We start from the raw sequence: 25,466 nt of genomic DNA, 5'->3' as shown, positions 1-25,466 counted from the left end.
GCTTCAGGAGCTGTGTTTTTTGGTGCCTTGATGGGGAACTAATGCAAATGTTTGTATTAAAATTATGCAGTGTAATTTTACACTGGAATTAGAGATTCCCAGACTGTTAGCTCTTTTGGGAAACAGTATGAAAACTAAACCTGTTAGAGAATAGCTTTCTTCTAGCAGAATGACCAAGTAAAATATGCCTTATTGGTTTCCTGAACTGAAACTGATTAAAATCAACAAGGCAGGCAGTTTCAGGTTACAAACTTAGAAAAACTTAGTAAATATGCATCTGAAGAAAAGGAGGCTCAAGTCTACAAAAGCTCATGATATCAACTTCTTTCTTTAGTCTCAAAGGTGCTACAAGATACTTTTGGATGCAAACTTAGAAAAAGTTTACTAATAGCTTTTGCATTTACCTATGCCAGTGTGGTGTAATGGTTTGAATGTTGGATTCCAGGGTTCAATTCACAGCTCACCCATGAAACCCACTGGATGATCTTGGGCAAATCACACTCTCTCAGTCTCAGAGGAAGGCAATTGCAAATCCTTTCTGAAAAAATCTTGCCAGGGACCCCCTATGATAAGGTCACCAAAGGTAGGACATGACTTGAAAGTACACAACAAGAACAAAAACAATAAAGCATGGAGGGCCTATGTCCTAGCTAGCTAATGAAATTAGGTAAAATGAAAAGCTTCATTCTTATAAATCACCATCTTGTTGATGGTGAAGGGAAAACATGGCTGATTGAGAGGAAGTAAAATAGGAAAAGAAGAAAGAGTATAGATACTGAGAAGGGGGGATCTTTATAAGACAGATAACCCTAGAATTTTTCCTTGGGTCATGTGGTCCAGTTACTTGGAAACAGAAAATATGTGTATAGCCATGCATTTCAATGGACAGAAAAAGCAAATGGGGAGACTTCAGATGAGAAAAAAATAGAAGGGTTTCACATGCAGGAAATTTTGTCTTGTCTAAACATCAATTCCTACAACAACAAAAGAGGAGGTGAGAAAGAATGCTGGATTTTATCCAACTGTAACTCTTTTTTTTTAAAAAAAAATAAGCTATGTGGTTGTCAGATTTAAAAGAAAATGAACTAAAAGAGCAACTGTGATGGAAACCAGTTGAGGATGGATAGGTTTGGAGGCAGATGTGCTGCTTTCTTAGCAAAGAGAAGCAGTACCATTATAGCTTGATGTATAAGGCATATACATCAAGCTATAATGGTAGAGCTACAGCCAGTGGTAGGTCCCTACATCAGGTGCTTTGGCATGAGGAAGGGAATCAAAGCTCAAATGTGCCTTTCCTACATGTCCCTGGAGTCTGAACACTAAATCTATGAGCTGAGCTGACACAGATATATTCCCTCCCATTGGCTTTGGAAACCAAGGAATTAACTCTTGAATTGTGTGGCTGTGAAAGCAGCTTTAAACCAGACAGGAAATGCTTGTTTTAAATACTTCTCATGAGTTGTTACCATCATTTGCCACCACCACCACCCAAAAAAAAACCCACACCACTACACATGAAACAAAATATACATTTTTAAATCTTACTGTATTTACGCATATATAGACTAGAAATTTTAGTCAAATCATTGACACCCCCCCCCCAAAAAAAAAAAAAACGGTTGTGATTTATCTCACGGTTGAAAAAAGAACTGTTCCCTTTTTCTTAGTGGAGTACTGAAAGACGAGGGTTAATCCATTTTAGGAGCACCTAAAAGAAGCATCAACCCCTTCTACTCTCGTCTACATTATCTGCAACCTAATTCCTTTAACTAGACTGAGAAGTGAACCTGGAGCTTTCTTTATGTACAGCCGTAGTCTTTCACTGAGTTATAGTTTCAGAAAGGTTTTAAAGAAATATATAAGAGTGTCATTTCCATTAAAAGAGACTGGGAAGACCTCTGCTCTGTTTAAGCCAGCCCCTCTTAGTATGCCTACCTCTCAAGATATAGAAGATTTGAGAAAGAAGAGTTTCAGTGGAACTGGCGGAGAGACCAGTTGTAGTAGGAAAAGGTTCAAACCCCCATTCCAGATTGACCTGAATTTGAAGGAATCTGATTTCTCCTTGAAATGGGTTGATGGTGTTCAAACTATGTGGTGTGTTTGTCTGTGTTGAGTTTTCCCCCCATTAGAAATTAACCCTATCACAGATTTTAATATCTGCTTAGTCCTGATTGGTGAATGAAAGCCTAAAGCCTGCCTTTTTTCTTTACATTTAGAAATATCTCTATTTGAAGTAAACTTGCTTTTCAACATGGACTTGTAGGTGATCTACTCGTTGTTTCTAATGTTGTGATGTAAAGTAGTCTGTGACCAGTTGTAGAGCACAGAAACCTAACAGAATCTCTGCAGATTAGCCTGAAGGACCAAACACTGTGATTTTTTCATTGCAAACTGTGGCAGGCTGAGCTCAGTGTCCATTGAATGTACAGTGTCACGTAGTTGAAAGTGGGAAAAGCACAATTCACAACTGCGTGCTCTCCAACATTTCACAGATCAAAACTGGGACATCTGCAGCCTAGCAACATCAGGTGTGGTCAAGTGGCAAAATTGCTTAAGGAAGACATATACATAAGCCAGAAGAGACTGAGGCAGTTTGATTTTGACTGCATCTACTGGGAAGGGCAAGAGTTCACCCCCTCCTCTCCTCTCTGCCTTTCTGAGTTAATTTAATGCAAACCGTTTGTCATTTAGTAAAAAATAATGCATTTGACACTTAAGGCTGTAGCCCCATCCTATGGTTCTGTAGGATGAAGCTATGCAGTCAAGGGGTGTCAAATCACTATTTCTACAGTGTAGATACGCTCTCGTTTGAAGGATCGAAATAATGTGTGAACAAAAGGGAAAAGTTGGAAAGGAAAGAGGAACTAGGGCATTTTAAAAACAATTGAAAAAGTAGGATGACCGAGGATTAAACATGACAATCCATGCCAAATCAAGACAGATGGAGGGTATGCAGGTGTCACATTCAGGTATGTTGGGAAACCATGAATGTTCACACTCTTCTAGTGCATTAACCTTAGTGCAGCTTTTATGCTTTGTGATTTTTTTGTTTTCATTATTTCAATTTGTTATGACACATACTGGCTTGAATTCTGTTGTTAGTCATAACCAGAATAGACCCAGTAAATCAGTGAAATTGCATTTGTGTGGCTCACCATTCTGCAACTGCAATAACATCCAACAATGATACCTTTATTGGGTCAACCCAAGTGCACAATTGCAGGCTGCAAGCTTTCAAAGTCACACTGGCTTCTTCATCAGGCAGACAGGAGAAAGAAATTGAAGATGACAGTCATAGGCCTGCATTTTCTGTTTCTGGTCTTAGTTCAGATGGTAGAGCTGTCTCCAGGCTGGCACCTGCAACTGATTCAATGAATCTACTGTGGTTGGTATTAACAAGAAGATCTGGAGCCTTAAATTCCAGTTATTCTGTAGTAGTGAAGAATAGAGAACTGCAGAGGGAGGAGAATAGGTGAACATCACTTCCTACCAATTGGAAATGGCCCCTCTAGATCAGAACACGTTTTGGATAGAATTTACCCTTCTACGTGTGAAAGGAAGACTTTGGATAGTGACCAGTGAGATAAACTGTTGTGGAACTGGGACATCAGATCTCAATAGCTTTCTTGCCAACAGTCACAACAACTCGTGGGCCTCCCTCAACTTTATTTACTAAACTGGGGCGAGTTATAGACTGCCCATTTGGGGCGTCTGGACCCGCCCCTTTCCCTGGAGTATCGGGGCTTCAGTGGCTACACCGGCAGCCGTGAGGCCCTGATCCGCCGCTTTTCGGGCTGCGGGGAAGCAGCAAATGCCGCTTCCCCGCAGCGGCGGGGAGGGGAGAAAGTGGCCGCTTGGCCTTTCTCCTTGCTTCGGTGCGCAGCCGTCTGAAGGCTGCGCCCAGCGAAGCAGCGGCGCCGCGGACCAGGAAGGAGCTCTGAAACGGAGCTCCTTCCTGGTCCGTGGAAAGGGCGCCCTAGGTGCCCTGCCTCAGATTGAGGACGTCACGTCTGCACCGCCCCGTCTAGAGGCGGCGTGGCCGTGATGTCCTCACGGCGGCGGCCATATGGAAGGGCCGCCGCCGTTTGTGCGTGGCGGGCACGCACTAGGGTTAGGGCGGTGCGGAGCACCACCCTTTTGTAATCCTAGTGCGTGCTAGTCACGCACTAAAGTGCTGGTGTGTAACCGGCCTAAGGGAGCATCTTTAGTTCTCTGTATAAAATGCTGTTCTAACACTTTTATGTGTCTCATTCTGCAGCCAATGCAATGTATATGGCAAGTGAAGAGATGAGGAAGATCATGACAGAACAGCCGTACTATAAGTCAACATTTAAAAAAGGTAATGCTCATTTACAGCTCTTTTTTCAAAATTTGAAATCTAGTCTGATCTCACTCCACTTTTGTGTTGCTTGTCAGCATGCATTTCTTTGAACGATGTTATGTGCTTTGCCTTGTGTTGTGACATTCAAGCTGGGCTTACAAACAGTTTTAAGAATATCAATGAACAATGATTAAAGAATTACAGAAGAATTGCTTCACAATATTTTTTTGAAGTTTAAAATGTTCAGTATGAAAGACATATCAGAGCAGACTAGCATAAAATTAGAATAAAACCAAGATAAACCAATGTGTTTTATGTACACATACCAAAAACAGTCACTTACATACTATATTGTTTATTGGGGTTGGGGTGGGACTTTGGGAGAAGAATAGTCCAGAAGGCAGTATGCTACATACTGGAAAGAATAAATATTGGTGAACCTCAGTAAAGAGCCAAGATTCTAGGCCAGGGGTAGGCAACCTGCGGCCCACGGGCCGGATGCGGCCCGGCAAGGCCTTGGGACCGGCCCCAGCCTGGTCCTGCCGCCGATTGCCACCGGGGCCTTTGGGGGGCAATTGTCTATAGAAGCCTCAGAACATGCATTTATATTAAAATTTTTTAAAAAATCAGCAAATTTTTTGCGTGTCCTCCATTTTTAAAAAAAAGTGTCTTCCATTTGAAAATTTTGTCCTACATTTGTCCTGGTTTATTTATATATTTAATTTTTTTAAAAAATATTTAATTATTTATTTTTGGCTTCGGCCCCCCAGTTGTCTGGAGGAGCAGCAACCCGGCCCCCGGCTCAAAACGGTTGCCTACCCCTATTCTAGGCTATCGCTTTCCATGTTTCACTCTTCTCTCCCAACTCATAGAAGAGCTGGAGCATTGAGCTGGAGGATCTTAAAAGGCAGGGAAAAGCTCATATGCGAAAACAGTCTTGGAAATAAGCAGGGCCATGGCTGAGAAGAGCTTTATAGATTCAGTCCAGAACTTTGAGTTGGGCTCAAATAGCAACATTATTGCAAACAGGCTGGATTTTGTCCCACCTGCCAATGGCAGAAAGGTGCTGATACTTCCAAATTACCTTCAAAGGACAGACCATGTGTACTCTATTAGAATTTTAACTGGGGATCAGTTCTTTATTAAGCCCGGTTTAACTAATTCCCTAGCCAACACTGTAGCTTCTTTCTTCCGTTTCTAAATTGCTGAAATGAAGTGCTATCACGGAAAGTCTGTCTCCTAGCAGAGTTCTGGTTGGGAAGTTGAGGAGTTCTGGATCTGACTGCTTCAGTCCTTTCTGTGAATTCTGATCAGATTTTGTTTCCATGTGAAATACAATGGTAGTGATCACTACGAGCCTTTTTGGTCACCGCATCACAGTTAGAGAACCCTGACTTTATGCTGCTAGCTAAATCAGTTGTTTGTCACCAACAGCAAAAAGGCTTCACATTAATGGTTTGCTTTTCTGAGGAACTGCATCCTTGGTTTGGGGCTGCTGTTATGCTTTTAATGTATTACACTATTCAATTATGCATTTTATTGTGGCGGGGGTTTTCCAGTTTATGTTATCTTAGGTTAAATGTGTAAACTATCTAATTGGCCAAAAGCCGAATATAGATATTTAATAAATTTAATTAGCATTAATTGCAAACTATGGAAAACTGGCCTCGCATCGGGAGGCATGGAGACGCACTATCCACGGCTACAGCCTTTTTCGAAAGTTCACAGCATGAGTCTTGAAGAGAAACAACAACGCAGAAAGAACCACAACCCAGAACATCACCCAAGGAGACTTTCCGCTGTGCTTTCTGCAACCGGACCAGTTTGTCCGGATTGGCCTTTTTAGTCACCAACGCGCTTGTACAAAGTGGGATAAGTCCTTCCTGAATCTTCGTTCGTGAAGCAAAGCCAGAGAATTGCAAACCATGGAAAAGAAGATTTTGTTTTTAAAGAGTTTGGGTTGAATGGGGAGAAGAATCGGGTTGCTATGAATATTTCAAAAAATTGTCCTGATATAATTTGATAACAGTTATCTCTAGTGCTACTATGTCACTGATAAGATTCTTCTAATCCAGGCATCTTCATTATAATGATATACATCTTCCTCTAAAAACACACTGGGAGAAATAATCCAGTTTGAGACTGCTTTAACTGTCACTGGCTCAATGCTAGGGAATTCTGGGAATGTAGTTTTGTGAGACATTTAACCTTCACTGTCAGAGAGCTCTGGTGCTATAATAAACTACAGTTCTGCCTGTGTGTTTTGGACCCTGTAAATTATCTTACACATATGAATAAAAATTTAAAAAATTTGCAAAAGCAAGATTATTAGAATGTCACACATTTTTCTGATGCCCTTCAATATTTCTGGGCCTTATCATTTAGCAAAGATTTTGCAAAACCTGTGCAAAAAGGTTTTCATTTTGAACAAAATACATTTTTGAGCAAAATGTTTTTTTATACAGGGGCAGCTTTTGGGCCACAAAGATCTGTATGGTGTACAAAATGCAGTGGGCTTTTTGCACAAACTGAATTTTCTTAAAATAATATTAAATCCTAAAGAGAAAAATAATTTGGGTATGCAAACTTTTATAACCTATCAAGGCCTATTGTCTGTGAGAAATATGGTCACCTAAGTTTAACCCCCTGCAACACAAAAGTAATTACCCCAGAAGACCTACATAAATTGAAATTTGACAATGAGAAAATTGACATAGTTAAAGATTTCTCATGCTGGATCAAACATCACTCAGAACAGAGATGCAGTCAAAAGAGATAAGAAGAAGATTAGGAGTGGAAGGGACACCATGAAAGAGTAGAGAAGATCCTAAAGAGTAATGTATACAACTTTGCAACAAAGTTAGAATTGCCCAAACCATGGTATTCCCAGTCACTATGTATAGATGTGAAGCTGGACAGTGAAAAAAAGTAGATAAAAGAAAAATCAATTCTTTTGAGATGTGGTGCTGAAAAGAAGAGTGCTGATGATACATTTGACAGCAAAACAAAACATACAAATGGATTCTTGAACAAATCAAGCCTGAAATATCCCTAGAAGCAAGACAGTTAAATTTAGGCTGTTGTGTTTTGGCCACATCATGAGAAGGCATGACACATTAAAAAAGACAATAATGCTAGGAAAAGTAGAAGGCAGCAGAAAGAGGAAACCGCCATGCCAAATGGCTAGACCCAGTTAGGGAGGTCACAAGCATGAGTCTGCAGGACTTGAGCAGAGCAATGGGGGATAGCAGGTCTTGGAGATGCCTATCCACAGGGTCACCATGAGGCAAGGTTGACTCGAGGGCAGTTATGACAAACAATGCCGTTGAAACACCCCTTTATCATGAATGACAAGAAAATTTGCGAATATTCTTTGCAAATATCCAGCGCCATTTCTCTTATGCCTACTACAGTGTAAAGAAGGCTCACTTCCTTTCCAAATTAAGAGCTATGGCAAGCTGCAAGTGTCTTGCAGGTGCTTTCCTGTGTTTGCACATGATTTTTTTTAATACGTCAGTCCAAACAGTGCTTTGCCACCTGGGAATCTTCTTTGAAAACCTGTGTTTTATTGGTTCCTCTGTGTCATTGCACTTTAAAGTGGCAAGCTGCCCAGGGGAAAAAAACAAGTTCAGTCCAAGTTCTAGAAAGCTGGCATGTCTAAAAAAAAGCAGATGCAAGCATGAAGTTAAATACCAACACCCCCCCCCAATTTTTTTTTAAATGTAAAACCTTCCTTCAAATAATTTCTGGGAATGTGAAAATTAGGGGAGAAATCTGACTTGGCATGAAGTTCAACCTGAAGTGTACTGACAGTAAAAGTAGTTTCAACTAATAAAGGTCTGGAAGTTAACAAGAACAGGAACTGAAGTCCAAGTCGCTATTGAGTTGGCACGTTGGCACTTCAAAAAATGTATGCTGCTTAGTAGTCAGTGTGATCATAAGTGTAAAGCCAATCTTAACACCTGACAGTGCCAGCTGCTGAGGAAGAGAAACGTTATTTCTGGATCCCATTTGCATGTTATGTGCTGAAGGAGGTGAGAGAAGAGAGACTAAATTATTCCTGTATTTCCAAGCCCAGTTTCACAGCATAATTAGTACGAGTCAAGAAGTAAGAGAAAATATGGTTCTTCTCAAAGCTGTGTGCCCCACACACACCAAGGTTGACAGGTAGGGGGGCTGGGACCATTCTTAGACTAATAACAGAAATAGACCATGGTGTTTAAAATGAGAAACTATCCACATCAAATTGTGTGCAAAGAGAAGGTTATTGTCTTCCAGTTTTTAGTGCAAAGTGTGCAAGAAGTCAAAGACACTGATTTTACCTAATGGAGATCTGCCATCAGCTACCTAAGGACACACTTTTTGTAAGTTGCTTTGGGTTTCATTTGGGATAATGCATGATATATATCAAATAATTCTTCAGTGGAAAGTCTGCATATTCATAAATCAATGCTCTGCCACCCAAGAGACAGAGGTATGAAAGGAATAGTATGTATATGTATCCAGTTGTGCCTCACATTTAAATTGTTTGTGTTCAAGGATATATGGATGCAAATTATGCTGTACACATTATGCAAGCTGCATGTGCTCTCAAAAATGGATGTATACAGTCCTGGCTCTGAAATGAGGGACTCTGCAAAGTCTTCTTAGATTCCAGACACACATGGTATCACTAGGGGGTTGTGGGGGATACAAAGGGATACACCCTAAGGGGGGAAAAAACACTACTGCTCCTGAAACATCTGCCTTAGGCCAAAATGGGCCGTAGCATTCGCCTGTGTCCCTTTAAAATGCTGAGAGATGGGATGAGTGGGGAGGGGCTCAGTTGGAGGAGAAAGAGGCCCTATGTTTTTTAAAAAAAATCAATTTTAAAAAAATAATTAAAATTATTATTTCTAAGGGGGGATACAGACAGCCCAAAAGAGGTGGCTTAGAGCAGCCAGATTCTGCCCCAAAAAGGAGTGAATAAGATCTTTGATTGAGAGTTCCTGCATGGCAATGGGTTGTTGGACAGGATGGCCTTTGCGGTCTCTTCTGATTCTATGATTCTATGATTGTATTCTTCATCTGTTCATCCATCAAACCCAGTAGATAAAGTTCTGGCTTCACTTGAAATTTCAGTTTCACAATGTCCTCTGTCAGATAGTGTTTCTGAATCCAATATTTTCTCACCTTGGCACAAATCCACCATATAAGACAAAAAGCCACTATAGATCTTAGACAATCTTTTTGGTGTTAAATATCATCAATAACATCACTTTGTAAAAGTTCTTCTTGAGGTCATAGGTTAAAGTAAACTTTAAATCTTTCATCCACATTCTCTCCCATTGTTCAGTCTGTATGTTGTGACCTATATTCTGGGCCCACGCACAATTCTTTTACCTGTTCATCTTCTGTTTCCATTTTCAATAATAATTTATACATCTTAGCAATTAAATGTTCAGCAAGAAATTCTAAAATCTGGGCTACAACGCTTGGTATTCATTGGCAATCTCCCATCCAAGTGCAGTCCTCTCTCCGAATTTACAGGGATCTGTTCTGGACCCCCACTGAGTTCAGAAATCTGCAGAAATCCCCATGGGCTTGAATGGCTGTGCACTCATGGGTGCTTGTGCCATTAACTTTAACAGAGGGTTGCCCCTCCGCATATAATCAAAAGAGAAAAGGGAGGGGCAACTGTACTAATAAAGGCTGACCCTGCTTAGGTTCCAAGATCAGACAGGATCTGGTGCCTTTAAGCTATTATTGATTGGAGTACTGTAATGTACAGTGGGCCTTCCAAATTTGCTGGGGTCAGGAGCACAGCACTCCCGTGAATGTGGAAAAAACACAAATAAATAAACACTTTTTTTTACTTGAGATAACATCTACGTAGGACCTTCTAGGACCTCCAGAGCCAGGTCAATATCTGCCAGAAGCTGAACATAGAATCACACATGAATACCTACAAATGCCTAGAGAAGTATTTTCTCCAGGAATCGCTAGGTCCTCCAGCATGACTCCATGGACAATGTCTGGCAGAGTTGCACTGGAAGACCTAGAAATTCCTAGAGAGAACATATTAATCAAATCTGTGAATAATCAAATCTGCAAAAGTCAAATCCACAAATGTGGAGGGCTAACTGTAATCTACACTGGGCTGTTTTGAATCTGCAGCTAGTGCAAAGTGAAATAGTCAGGCTGGTGTCAGATGCACGATTTAGAGACAACAGAACACTGGCCTTGCAATAAGTGCTCTGTGTTCCAATATGATTTTGAGTTCATTTGAAGGTGCTGGTTTTGACCTGTAAAATTCTAAATGGCTTGAGACCGGGATATCTCCTCGCATAAGAACCTGCCCAAAATTTGAGATCTTCAAAGAAGGCCTTGTTGTGTGTACCAATATCTTATGTGGTTAGGTTGGTGTGCCCATGTAACAGGACTTTTTCTGTAACACCACCTCTCTGCCAAATATCTCTTTTGACCTTCATGCAGGCAGGTAAAACCATGCTGTTCACATGGTCTTTAATGTTTGAAACTGCTTTGTTTTGATTATTTTAAAACTTTATTGTAGGATTGTTCTTGGACTGCTCTTAAAAGTTTGTAAGGAGTATTTAAAATGTCTTATTTACTTTTCTTATTTGTTTAAATCTCTTTTAATTAGAGAGCCAGTGTGGTGTAGTGATTTGAGTGTTGGACTGTGATTCTGGGGACCCAGATTCGATTTCACGCTCAGCCACGAAAACCTACTGGGTGACCTTGGGCTAGTCACATTTTCTCAGCCTCAGAGGATGGCAATAGCAAACCTCCTCTGAAGAAACCTGCCAAGAAAATGCCAATAATAGGTTCTTCTTAGGGATGCCATAAGTCAAAAATGACTTGGAGACACACAACAACAATAATAAACAGGTTTAATTGCTTTTATTTGTTCAACGTCTCGGGACACTTTGTAGGCGGGGAGGCAATATAGAAATATCATAAATAAATAAATTCCTCCCCTTTCATTATGCACATTATTGAGGGAGGGTTTCACCCCTAAAATTGTCCTAAAATAATTTTAAATAAAAATAATGGTTTTGCATGCAGAAGGCCCCACATGCAGCCCCCAGCAATTCCAGTTAGGAATTGAAAAGGACCTTGCCATAAACCTTGTAGAAATGCTGCCAGACAGTGCAGAAGTGGCCCATTTGTCTGAATCTCTGTTCCTGTGATGAGCTTCTAGTGGAACAGAAAGGCCAAAGCCCTCCTGCAATACCTGTAGGCTACTAAAGGATTCTTTTGAATTGCAGCCTGAGGGTGGATCTGTTTTGCAATGCAAATTATAAGTCAAAATTCCACCCGTCTTCTTTTTTTTCTTTTTCAAATTAGCATTGCTGTGTTCTTTTAAAGCATGGGCTCATTTTGTTAAACCAGCTTGGGGGACAGGAAGGCAAACTGAAGCAGCCAAAATCAATCTTGAGCTAGTTTTATTGAAACAGCTGGTCTAGTCCTGCCCAGTTTTCTTGACCCAGTGTCTAAACCTGTCCATAGCAGTTTAATAGTTATTGCCCTTGAAAGGTTCATAATCTGGAAAGCAGGAGCACGGAAGACACTGCAGATGCGGACTTTCTGCTGACAGCCAGAGTAAATTACTTCCCTCCAGTTGTGGAAAATCTTCCACTGTATGAATAGGACTAAAATGCTCTCCCAAGCCAGGAACACCTTTTAGTTTGGCAGATCCTGTATGCTTTTTGGACCGCATGCTGCTGAAACTCAGAATGGAAGCTGGGAAAGCGGCACATGAAGATTTTGCTACACGTAGCTTTTCAGCATGCTCTGGCACACGGAGCCATACCCAGACTTTCTCTTTCACATGCTCAAATTAATCCTTCTGTGACATATACAAGATTTGAAAGGTTAGCACTGAAGAATATTCAGAAAGAAAGCTGGTGGGAAATGGAAGATGAAGACAGTGACTGCTGTGATTTGCAAAATGAACACTCATTCATGTGTTTTATTCAGTCATTTAAATACGCATTTAACAACCTGCTCTCAAGGTTTAGTCACAGGAGCTACTTCACATACAAAGAGGGAAGTTGTACAGTACAGTAGAGTGACTTCCAAGAGGATGGGACTCTGTGTGTTGGACTCAGGCACCTAATGCCTATGAGGTGGTTGTATTTTCATACCCTAGTCAAATTGATTATACAGTTTAGCCACTGGTTTCATAAAATCACTTTCTGTCAGAGCACACAGGTAACAAAGGGTAGGGGGTAGTTTGTTTGGTTTAAGGAAATCCCAATTAATAGTTTATTAATTATAATGTAGAGCACTTCAAATATTTTTTCGTTCCAGTGACAGTTCAAGACAGTCTGCTATTCAAAGCATCTGCAAAGTCAAGAAAATTTAATAATTGGCATGTTAGATGGTCTTTACCTAACAGTGTGATCATCCCTGACACAGAAGTAAATCTTGGTTTGATGTCTAATGCCAATCTTTCTCAGAGCCAGCATGGTGTAGTGATCTGAGTGCTGGACCAGCACTTTTGGAGACTAGGGTTCCAGTCCCTGCTCAGCCATGGAAACCCACTCTCTCAACCTCAGAGGAAGGCAATGACAAACCTTCTCTGAACAAATCTTGCTTTGAAAATCCCATGGTAGGTTTGCCTTCTGTAATTCTGAAGTGATTTGAAGGCATACAGTGACAAGCTACATTAACCTTTCCCAACATTGAAGTCCCCAGATGTGTTTAAATATGTGTCCCATCATCCATAGCGATTGCACATGTTAGCTGAGGATGATGGGGATTCTCAAGCAAACCATCTGGAGGGCATCTGCTTTAGGAAGGTTGTTTTAATCATAATGTATTTCTGACCCCTGAACCTAATTTGGGGATTTTAAGGAATTTGCTTTAACTCATGTCCTTCAAACAAATAATACAGAGAAGTACTCTTTAGTTTTCTGTCCCCCTTCCCAACTTTCTACCATGTTTTGTATTCTGTTAGCGTTTCTCCATCTTCCTCACCTGTATTCTTTTAACCTGTATACTAGTAAGGAATGAAAATGCAGATCAGCATACAACATACAAATCAGCAATATGGTTAGAACTATCAATAGGAGATTATTGTTCTTATTTTTTAAATAATTTTTATTAATCTATATATTGTATCACACATCCATATAAATTCATATAAATAAAACATAGAGCAATAATGATAAATCAGAAACAGATAAATCAGTAATAGTATACATTTGTAATAATCAATTATTAAAGTCTTCTTTATCCACCATTTCTTCATTTTCATTACTTATCTTGGTTTCTTCTTCACTTTGTCTTGTTGTTCTAAATTATCTAAATTGTCTAAATTATCATTTATCTATGAATTGATTTACCATTTCATGTCTTATCTCCTCCAACCATCTTCCTAGGTCCTTCTCATACATTTTTTTTTCTATTTCACTCTACATGCATACCCAAAAAACATATGACTTCCACCACCTTGGTTAAGAAAGCAAAGAACTCTCTAATATCCTATTATCCTGTTTTTATCTGATTCTTCCACTATAATATATAGCCTATACAGTGGATCCTTGTTATACGCTGGGGTTTGGTTCCAAGATCCCCTGTGGATAACAATATCCGTGGATGCTCAAGTCTCATTAAATATAATGGTATAGCAAAATGGTGTCCCTTATAAAAAATGGAAAATCAAGGTTTGATATTTGAAATTTATACTTTTAAAAAATACTTTCAAACCATGTATGCTTGAATCCTTGTATAAAAAATCCATGTATAAGAAGGGGCGACTGTATTAACATGCTAAGTTATGTATAAAATATATAAAATATACACGGGATGTAATCATATGAATAACCTATGTATCTACCCAACCAATTATTCAAACCTAGCTTAAGTCTAAGAGAGTGAATTTTCATATTCATATGACTATCTTTGTATCTAACATACCATTCCTATAACTTCTAACCCATTCCTTTCTATAGATATCTATGATTAAATCGTTACTTAACAAGCAGAAAAACAGAAGTATAATAAACATCAAAAAACAAAGAAAAAGAAGTCAATATAGTCAATACATAATCAATAAATCTCCCCACATCTTCTTGATAAATTCTAATACTTTTTCCCATTCTTCTGATAGTTCCCTGGGGAAATATCAAAGGAGGTTATTGATCTTATGTACATGAGAAAGAGACAGGTGAAATGTTCAAGGAACCCAAAGTAGCAGTGCCTAGATTTTCCTGAGCTGAATCCAGTGATCTAGATCAATAGTTCCTGGGTTTTTTCAGTTCAGGCTGGAGAGTAACTTTGTATTTTGAAATGTATATTTCAAGATTTTAATGCAATTGATTTCATGTCTAATGTCTTTGTGAAAGATGCTATGTTGCATAGCCCAAACTGATATCCACAACCCAAGTCATGGCTAATTTACCTGTAGCAGCCATGATGAAGCATTTAAAGGTTGGTTTTTTTCAATGTTGTGTTGAATACTGAATACAATATTTCAGGACAGTAGATGGTCACCTTTTTTTTCAAAGACACAGGAGGAAAATTGAAATCTGCACCATATCTGGAAAATGAATTAAATTTAGGAAGTTATGAATTTGATTGCATTCATTAAATTTGTTTTACTTATGCTCTCTGGGAAATTAACAAACTTTAGTCTTGGCAGATTAAGAAAAGGGGGTTGAGAAATCTCCATCTGATCTCCATATGGCAAAGGCATATTAGGAGAGAATTCCTCTATGTGAAGTATTCTTGGGTTAACACCAGCCTTTCAGCTTACATCCAGCTGGTAAAATCAAAGTCCAAAACACAAAGGAGAATCTCCAAAATCAGCACATTTCCTTCATTTTCTTTAATTTATTGGGAGGAAGAAAAGGAAATTCCATTATGAACAAAATACTTAAGGCCACTTTATTGAAGAAAGGAAAAGGAAAAGAAACTGTTTCTAGGCTAACACTTTATGAACTAGGCTTCATCCAACTTTTAATAAGATTGTTGGTTGCTAATAGCAGGTGCTACTGTTAACTATCTGTGTGATCTAACTCACCATCCTTCAGCTGATGACTTGCAAACTACAACTGGGTCTTTCCCAAACTGAGCACTACCCCTTTTCATTAATGGTAAAGTATATTTTATATGTGTGTTCTGTTCTTGTGTTCTCATAAGAGAAAGATGAAGTAAGGAGGAGGGAAGAGGGATTAGAGTCGATAAGGGGAAAGAATGGAAAAAGGATAGGCACAGCCAACAAGAAAGAAAACTCTTGCATAGATTTTTCATGGCCATAAAGTTTACTCTATTACCATAAAGAAATATGGGCAGAGTGTTGCCCACAGGCTGCATGTGGCCCTCGGGACACCAAATTGTGACCCTCTGAGAACCTCCAGATATTTCCCCCTCAGGTTTCCAGACCCTCACACACCAGTTCTGGGGGGCAATTTTTCACCCAAAAACTAGCTAAAAGTACCCAAACCAGCCACAAGTGCAGCAGTTTACTTCCTCCCTCCCTAAAAAAAAACCCAAAACAAAAGCAATAGGTCCCCAAACAGCCAAAATGGAAGTGATATTATAACTCTCCTGGCATGGCAAAACACAACAGTGAGGCATGCCAGAGGGGTGCAGAGAAGAATATGGCCCTTATGTCATCTTCAGTTATCCACCTTGCCATAACGCATCCCATCCCAACAGAATGCACCAAGAATCATGCTTAGCATTCCAACTGTTGTTTTCTTCTTTGGCCTTGGATTTGGGGCAGACACACAATGGGCAAAAGAAATAAATATCAGAAACTTACATTTCCTCATGCTGTCATGATTCTAATGCCAATAGCATGAACTGCCGGAAATCTTCATTATTTTCCTAGAAACTCTTCAAATGTAAACATCCTGTTGATAGCAATCTCAAATTCTTCCAGTGTTTTCACAGCTTCTGCTAGTATGTATATAAATCCTCATACCATATTTTATGGAAAATGTATTTGATTATATGTTCAGCACCAAGACAGAAAAGGCTTGAAATTGGGTTAGGCAAAAAGTACATGGAAGTACATAGGGTTGGGAAGGGCTAAAATTAGAGTATTTTTCTAATGAATAGTTTATTTTGATGACACTGAATTATGAGCTGTTGTACAGATTACAAATATGTCTGGGGAGGGGTTCCCTTGAATCATGGAATCGGATGAATTAAATATATAGTCCTGGATTTGTGGGTTAATGCAATACTTTGAAGATTTTGCTTTGATTCTGTAGCTCATTTATTTCATTTATCAATGATGATATCATGGCTCAGTAAAGTTCATTTAGGTCAAAAGCAAGCTATTACTGTTTTCTGACCTCACAGGACAGAGTACAGAGATATGCTGAGAAGCTGTTAATATTCATTGCACATGGAGCAAAGCAGGCCCTGATGTGCCTCTTCTGCTCATCATGTCTAGGACACATTTAACTGACTAATGTGTTAATTTAATACATGCCATCAGTTAAAAATATGTTTAACCTGTTTTTTTGAACAGACTGTTTTTAAAGTGGAATATTTTGGGGGTAATGTAAGTACAGGGTATTTACAACAACAAAAAATTTGTAAAAAACAGTAATTCAACAACCTGCATTGAATTCTGTACTGAGTTCTGTATTCACCCACTTGAGAACAAGTCCCACTAAATGCAGTGATGTTTATTTCTGAGTAGATATGTATGGAGTTGTACTGTAAGATTTCTTTAACTGAGTACTAGCCCTAATCATTTCCTAGTCCTAGAAAAGAGGTGGTGAACCTGTTGCCAGGTGTTCTTGCAATTTAATTCCCATCAGCTCCAGCTTACACATGGTAAACCGTTTAGGGAGTGCTTAAGTACACTGATAAGCGGTATAGAAATGCACTTGCTATTGCTATAAATGGTCCCTGGTGAAGGATGATAGAAATTGTAGTCTAAAACATTTTGGATAGCCACAGTTTACCACTCCTGCCCAAGAGAGACAAATTTCTGCAAACTCAGGTTTGCCTCTAAGGACTGAATAATATGGCAGTTTTAAAAGAAGTGGGAGTAGAAGCCATTTTTATTTGTACCACACCATTTGAGGAGGAAGATGGACCCCTGCAAAAATGACCCAAGCCTTGAAAGCCTTGGCTTAGGGGTGTATTTTATCAGGATCGTGACAAGAAAGGAAAGGAATACCTACTCCCCAAAATGCTGCAGACACAACAGAAATTTACATAGAGCTTAAATGTTAAAGCCAGAAGCACTGGAATCTCTCACTGTTACATACCAGTCCAAACATCTTTGCCTGAAAGCAAATCATTTTGATCCCAGTGAGACTTTTGTTATGCTTTGGAATACAGCTTTCAGTGGTAGTGCAGTATGAACAATGCAGAGGCTTCCTCTGCATGTAGGCTGAAAGCACAACTGGATGCAAAACATACGGAGGAATCCTAATTTGTAGTGTATGTTATGGAGACCTAGGGTTGCCTGATCTCAGGGTCTCTAAGTCTCTAATTTTCATGTGTGATCTCCAGGCAGGAGACAAGAGTGCAAATTCTACAGTATTGTGGGGCTCACTTGAGTGCAAGAGGAAAGGGCTGTGTGCTAATCTTCAGTTCAGCTAGTAGAGCACCAGCTTCCTACTATTTCCAACAATTAATTGATTTGTTACTGCAACCTGAAAATATTTTCCAGGAGCGTATGAACATTTGGCTATCCATATTCATGTGGGTTAGGGGCTCATGACCACCACGAAAGTGGAAAAACTGCAAATATCAATGGCACCCCCCCCCCCCCTTATTCAGCAGGACCCTAAGGAGGACAGCAAGATAAGATGAGAGGTGCTGCCATGGGCTTGGGTCCCTGGCTTGAGTCCCATGGACTTGCTGTCCCTGGCTCTTCCTTTGCCCCTCTCTTGCTGCATCTTTCTCTCCTGCTAGCCTTCACTGCCTCATCCTTTGCCCCTCCCTCACTACCTCTTTCTCTATGACCACTAGCCTTAGCTGTTCATGACGCTTCCTTTGCTCCCCCCCCCCCCCCCCTCTCTGCCTGCCTGCCCATCCTCTCTCTCTCTGTCTTTCTCCCATGGCCAGGGCTCACATGGAGGGAAAGAGTCCACTTTCTCTTTCTCTCTCTCTCTCTCTCTCTCTCTCTCTAGCTCACTTTCATCCCTTCTCCCCCTGTGCACAAACTCATGAATAATCAAATCTGTGACTGTTAAAGCCATGAATGAGACCCAAGATCACACACTGTGTGTGTGTGCGCACGCACGCGCACATACATACCCACTCTCTTCCAGGTCAGCATTCTCTGAAGATGCCAGCCACAGATGCTGGTGAAACGTCAGGAATAAACTCTTCTAGAACATGGCCACATACTCTGAAAAACCCACAAAAAACTATGTACTCACTTAGTTAAATTCTTCCTTGCATCCCAGTCATCATGGTGCCAGAGCTCACCCACTGCTCAGCTCTGCATCCCCTTGCCACTAGAAGCAAGTAGGCTAGATTAAATGTTCCTGATCCCATCACCCTAAGTATGGTAAGTGAGAAAGAAAAATTCTCACATTTCAACTTGATCTAGCAACAGCACCTTTTAACTAAGATTTGTTTCAGGCCCAGTACAGGCCGCTGGTTTGCAGCGGCCTGGGGCCGGGTTCCGGAGTGCACAGAATCCACACATTCCAGAACCCTAGCATGTGATGGCAGTGCCATCTTTATGCACCGCTGTCCACATGGCACGTATGTCAATGATGTCATGCGTGCACTGCGTTCAAACAGCGTGGCACGTGTATGACATCACTGCAATGCCCCAGGGCACAAATGACGCCTTCGTGGTGTTGAGGGAAGGAGCTGCATTTCATAGCTCCTTTTGGGGGCGGATCATTGTTGCGGCCGTGGCAACAATCCGGAGGAGAAAGGGGCAGCCTCTGCCCACCCCTTTCTTTTAATCTGTACCTCAGTTTCCAAACAGGAAAGCAAGTACTCTACGCATCTATGTTTGAATGATAAGCAGTCAGTATCTGTTGTTGGTTCTTAAGGCACAATGCATCACATCGCCAGGGGCCACCTTTAGGTCCTAGGTTTTGATCCAGAAACAGATCCTGAACTGCCAATCCTAATGGAGAGGGATATGCATTTTCTTTACTATCTTGCAATACAGATGTGTATCCCCCACTTACCTGTTACTAGTAATGGTGATGGTGATTATTTTATTTATATCCCAGCTTTTCCCTAGCCTTGAGAGTGACAGTTGCTTGAATAGTTAAAACAGCCTCAGCGAGAATTCAATCAATTTATTATTATTGGATTGGGATTTTTCGTTTACCAACATGTCATCCTTATGTCAGGAATTCTGAACATCATTACTACTTCTCACCTGTAACATTTTTAATGTGTAAAATGTTTTCTGTTCTCTAACCAGGCTGTGGTAGGCCATGGTTATTTCTGTCACAAAATGGAAACTGAGATGGAGGTCCAGAGGTGTTAGGTCTAGTGCCAAGTTGTTGTTTTTCTGGCCGCTGGATTTATTTTGTCTTGTCTTTTGCTTTTCCTTCTAAAACATTTCACTACTTTTGGTTTTAGCTGACATTTTATTATGGAGCAACCGATCCATGGTGTCCTGTGGAGTACTATGAAGCTATGAAGATGGAATTTCCAGAAGGAGACATCAGATTGTGCGAGAAAGGATTCCGCCACGCTTTTGTCCTGGAAACAGCTAAAGAGATGGCGGAAATGGTTATAGATTGGGTACAGGATGATCTAGCTAGACTCTAAATGGAGGTACACCAGTCTAGGTAGGAAATTACTATGGGTGGGAGGGTTAACTGTTTTGTGGATGTGTAATGTCTCTACTTGAACGCCTAATTTTACCTGCGAATTGTGGATGCTTTTCTCTGGAAAATGTGACCTAAGTTTGTGCTCTGAACAGAGCTTGGAAAAGTGACCTTTTTGGATGATAACTCCAAAATCCCCCAGTTAATATGGCCACCAGCCAAAATGGAGTCCCATTGTCAGGAGACTTATTGAATGCCTACAGTGTGATTTGTAAGTACCAGGACTGGGTTTTGTCAACAGCAGAAACTGGACTGGGAAAAGTGTATTATTGGCCCAAAGGTAATGTCTCCTGTATTCTAAATTACTCTCAGGTAAACCAATGCTATGAATTGTGGTAACGGTGCAGTTTCCCATTGAAGAGGTGCTCATGGATGCATACTCAGGGAAGAGATTTTTTCCCCAGCAATGAGAGTGATCAAGGACTGCAGACTAAGTGTTTATATTCCCTGAAGAAGGGAAGAACTTCCTGATGGTGAGAGCTGTTTGACAGTGGAATACACTGCCTCCGAGAGTAGTGAAGTCTCCTTATTTGGAGGTTTTTAAACAGAGGCTAGATGGCCATATGTTGGAAGTGCTTTGGTTGTGTATTCCTGCATGGCAGGGGTTGGACTGGATGGCCCTTGGGGTATCTTCAAACCCTATGATTCTAGGGTTGGTACTGTATCAAACTGACATTTAGAGAACTAATGTAGCATAGTGGTTAAGATCTTGAGATAGGAGAATCCCAAAGTCAAATAATCTCACTCTGCCATGTGCATTTTATTTGGCCTTTGCAAAATTTATTGCCATTGCAAGTATTGTTTCTCGGTGAATATGAGCACCCAGTCTCTTAAAGAGAAGGAAAAAAGGACAGTAGGGGCTGAAATTTGAAGAAAGACCCAGTTCAGAGAAAAGAGCCATCACTGCTCTTAAATGGAGAGCAATAATAAAATTCAAAACGGTGAGCCATGATGCATGAGGCAAATAAGATATTGTTGTCCCTTTTGTCAAGTTTAAGAACCAAAGTGGTATAGTGGTTAGAGCAGGGATATGCAAAATGCAATTTTCCAAGATTATTTTTGTGGCCTTGAACCCTTCCAGCCACCCTGTATTGCCCACTCCACCCCACAGAAAATATTCTGCTGCTCCAGAATATTAATTTCATAAAAGCAGAAGATAATTTGGCAAATTCCAGGATTTTTTGTTTGTTTGGCAGTCTGTGATCCCCTGGAGAGTCCTCTGGAGTTGCCCACCCGAGGTTAGAGTGTTGGATTAAGACTGGGAAATCCAAGGTGATATAAAACTCACTGAGTGGACTTTGAGCCAGTCTCTCTTTCTTTGTCTGGCTTACCTTAGAAGGTGGTTGCGAAGATAGTGGGGAGGAGCCACTTTATGCTGCTTTGAGTTTGTTGGAGGAAAAGGAAGGGATAACTAATAAATAGTACTACTGCTTGCTCATACTAGGCACTGTTCACCCATTAAGTGACACACGCCTCCAACAGTATATCGATAAATACAGTAGAGTCTCTCTTTCCAAGCATGTATGTCAACAAAGAAAGGAGTCTGGAGAGGCCACAGCTCCTCAACAAGTGTACATATGGTGGTAACTGTGCCTCTGTTATGTCTGTGAGAAATGTCATTTAAATGAACTTAGACTAATTAATAAAATTATTCCATTCATCCCATATTCATCCCATGGTTTCCTCTGTGTCATTGCACGAGATCTATGTCCAGCTATTTTTACTTCCATTGTTTGTATGAGGCTCAATGGTGTACAAGCTGCTCATCAGCAATTAGACAGGTCATTATGACTTTTGTTTCCCATCCTAAACCCTTATCTTTTATCAGAATGGCTCATAGAACTAGCCAGTACTAGCTAATGAAACCATTCCAGGCAATTTGGGGAGGAAATTTGGAGCCAATGGAACTGGTGTATTCAAGACTGTAGTGAAAATCCATAGAGAGTATTGATTCACTATTTTGCTCAGTGCTGTAATATTCCTTTTATTGCTGCTACTATTATGACAGAAAAGATCTATCAGGAGAAGAAAACACCCCCCAAAAAGAAAGTTGGTCAGAACCAGTATCAGCAGAAAGTTTGTTCAGGGTTAGTACACTTGTCCCTCCATATTCACTAGGATTAGGGGCACAGGACCCCCGTGAATACGGAAAACCGCAAATAACAAAAACACCATGTTTTTACCTGAGAGGACACATTTCTAGGAATCTCTAGTTCCTCCGGTGCAACTCTGTGATCAACATCCAACAAACACTGACCATAGAATTCCACAGGAGGAGCTACAAATGTCTAGTAGAGTATTCTCTCTGGGAATCTCTATGTCTTTCGGTGCAACTTTTAGTTAAAGTTGACCATAGAGTTGCACAGGAGGCCCTAGATATTCTTACAACATATTAATCAAATCCATGAATAATCAAATCCACAAATATCAAATCTGCAAATATGGAGGGATGAGTGTATTTGCTCTTGACAAACAGTGGAAGTGTGGCCGGGAAGCATAGTATAAGATCAAATAGCAAAGTATGAGTTATCTTGTTTTTTTAAATCAACAGTGTTCTACCCCATCTTCAAAAAGGGGAATCCTTTATTTTCAGATATTCTTGGTCTGCAGTTCCTATCGAGGCTTAATCCAGCTAAGACAATTCAGAGGAATGCTGTATTCCAACATCATCTGGGAGAATTGCACAATTGACACCCCTGTTTTAACTTAACCAGAAATAAAGCTTCCCACGTGTTTTTTTAATATACTGAATGCCCCTTTTATTGTGTAACAGTCCAGTTAGATGGAGAGATATTTTTAGCTAGCTGCAGAAAATTTCTGCTGTTGATCATTTGAATGTGTAACCCCTTGAGAAAGGCCAACCAGTAATATAAAGATTGAAACGTGTTGGGCTTTTTACAAAACAGGATAGTCATAAAACCTTTTTAAAGAATACAATGCAACCTTCAATAAGCACATGAAGACTTGATTTTTTTCTTTTGCTTGTCAATCCAGATATGTGAATCAATGGAATTCTATTGATATCTAACAACTGTTTCAAATGACCCCGTCCCTTGCACCGAACCAAAGTCCTTCATGTTCAGTGTTCCCAATCACAGTAATGTTTTCTATTGTGTGAGCAAACTTGTCCCACATGTAATGGGAAGAACTACCAAAAGTTGCAGAATGTTGGGGCTTATAGAGCAGCTTATATAAACTGTCTCCCAGGTCCTCAAATTCCCTGTATTTTGCAGTTTGTCCCCCTGGTTTCCATTTCAGTATGGGTTTAGGTTAGCTACTAGTGAACCTGATGTTACTTCAGATGCTGCAACAAGCAGAGATTTGGGCTGTGGGGCATTTGAAAGCAGTATCCTGTGCTAGGCAGTGCTACCCTGTTTGATGTTTGCCTCCCCACACAACCAATTCAGCCTCCCATCTTAAGTATTCTGTTCCTTATTCACTAATGTCATGGCTTTGGCAACTAAGAATGTAAGCTACAGTGAAACCAGGATGCCAGGTGGAAAAATATCACTGATGTATTAATTACACAAGATGTTTGTTTATTTGTTTGTTTGTTTAAAAATATGTTTCTTCTGTGTAGGGCAGGGGAAGGCAACTTCCAGCAGCAGCCACAAATGCCTTCCCCCAGGTTGCAGGCCCTGTCTCCTCCCCAAATTACTTTGCAAGCCCCATCACACCCTCTAGTGTGCGCAGGGGAGATTTTGCTAGAGTTTTGCCTCCAGACATGTTTTAGACCAGTGGTACTCAAACTTTTTACCCTTGGGACTCCCCTTTACATCTACATGCAGATGCTTACACACACACACACACACACACACACACACTCAATATAGTATATAAATAAAAATATTTTGTTATTTAATGTGTGTGTTTTCATTTACCAGCATGGCAAAGTGGTTTGATTGTTGGATTAGGACTCTGGAGACCAGCGTTCAGCCATGGAAACCCACTGAGTGACCTTGGGCAAGCCTCAGGGGAAGGCAATGGCAAACCTTCTCTGAACAAATCTTGCCAAGAAAGCCCCATGCTAGGTTTGTCATAGAGTTGCCACAAGTTGGAAATGACTTGGAGGCACACAACAACAATTTTCACCTGCACATTCCTATATATTCATATTTTAACATTTTATAAGGAAACAACAATTACTTTAATTCGAGCAAGTTCAATATTTAACTCAACGCATGTGTAAATTTTACACATAAAAAGGTTTGGGAAGAGGAGGATAAGGGATCAGAACCTCCAGGTTTCACACACACACCTGAGCAACTGTCATAAACCCCTGGGGGTCCTGACCCACTGTTTGAGAACCACTGTTTTAGACTACAACAGAGGAAGGGGGTTTTTTTCTTCAAAATCAGAAATTACTAGATGTTTTGCCCAGTTTTGAAGAAAAGGACACTCTGGGACCCAAACTTATTTCCCTTACCAAAATGTAGAGAAATTGCCCATAACATCAACACACACACACCAAAATGGCCTAGAAGTGACACATTACTTGTGGTCACCAAAAACGTCAGCTGCCAAGATGCAATGTTGGCCCTTCAATTTTGCAGAGGAAGTGAAAATGGGGCAATGTGACCCTCCAGATTCCTAAAGAATGTGAGAGGCCTGTTAAAGTTAAATATGATTATGTTAGGGATTGGAGGAACACTGGGGGCCTTGGCATACTGTGGTGTATGAATTGGTATTTAGTGGTTAAATGATATCTTATCTGTGCTGTTCTATTCAGTGTGACATTACTGGGTGCTAGTGTTAATCAGTCCTTTTAATACAAAAAGGAAAAAACAACATTCCTACTAAGTTTCTATGTGTCAGATGTGGTTGGCAGAGAAAAACATGTGTGTTCATAGTAACTGACAGTACCAGAAGCGGGAAAATCCAGGCCTCCAGTGTCCAAGAAGTATATGAAAACATCCTGCCTGCATAAATGGCAAAGGTTTTAAAGCAGTACAACCTTGCTCATTTGCACTAATGACTAAAGCCCATTTCAAGTATGCACGTTTTGTAAATTTTACTGAAGTACTCAATTGCCTCATCATTCCAGTGAATTTTTACTTGGAATAGCTGTAGGCTGCGGCTTTTTAAGCATTAGAACCTCATTAGCCTAAAGTTTTCAATTATTAATTTCATATTCTCCAACCTTTCACAGATGAGCATTGAGACACATGTGTCAAAGAGTGTGGTCAAGATAGCAAAAGTGACTAAGCTAGGAGGAGCTGCAGCAGTTTGCTTTTGCCTGAGCCTACTGGGAAGAACAAGATTTTGCCTTCTCCTCTCCTCACTGAGCAAAATGCCAACCACTTTTGCACTTTAAACTCCATTTGCCCCAATTGAAGTAAGCTGAGGCCAAGAAAAAA

The 25,466-nt window shown here is 40.3% G+C and overlaps 1 protein-coding gene across 1 annotated transcript in view; it reads left to right on the top strand.

Moving 5' to 3' along the window:
- The window catches only part of LDAH (lipid droplet associated hydrolase), a 109,449-nt gene extending 87,675 nt beyond the window's left edge, over positions 1 to 21,774 (top strand). Inside the window, 3 exon segments of the mRNA XM_042445937.1 lie at positions 4,259 to 4,301; positions 4,303 to 4,339; positions 19,859 to 21,774. Of these exon segments, the coding sequence (XP_042301871.1) occupies positions 4,259 to 4,301; positions 4,303 to 4,339; positions 19,859 to 20,050 (272 nt within the window). The 3' untranslated portion in view covers positions 20,051 to 21,774.
- The last annotated feature ends 3,692 nt before the right edge of the window (positions 21,775 to 25,466 follow it).

The sequence above is a fragment of the Sceloporus undulatus genome, chromosome 1 (assembly GCF_019175285.1).
Source record: "Sceloporus undulatus isolate JIND9_A2432 ecotype Alabama chromosome 1, SceUnd_v1.1, whole genome shotgun sequence".
NCBI lineage: Eukaryota > Metazoa > Chordata > Lepidosauria > Squamata > Phrynosomatidae > Sceloporus > Sceloporus undulatus.
Note: the sequence above shows the minus strand (reverse complement) of the source record. Positions and strands in the feature narration are given on the sequence as shown.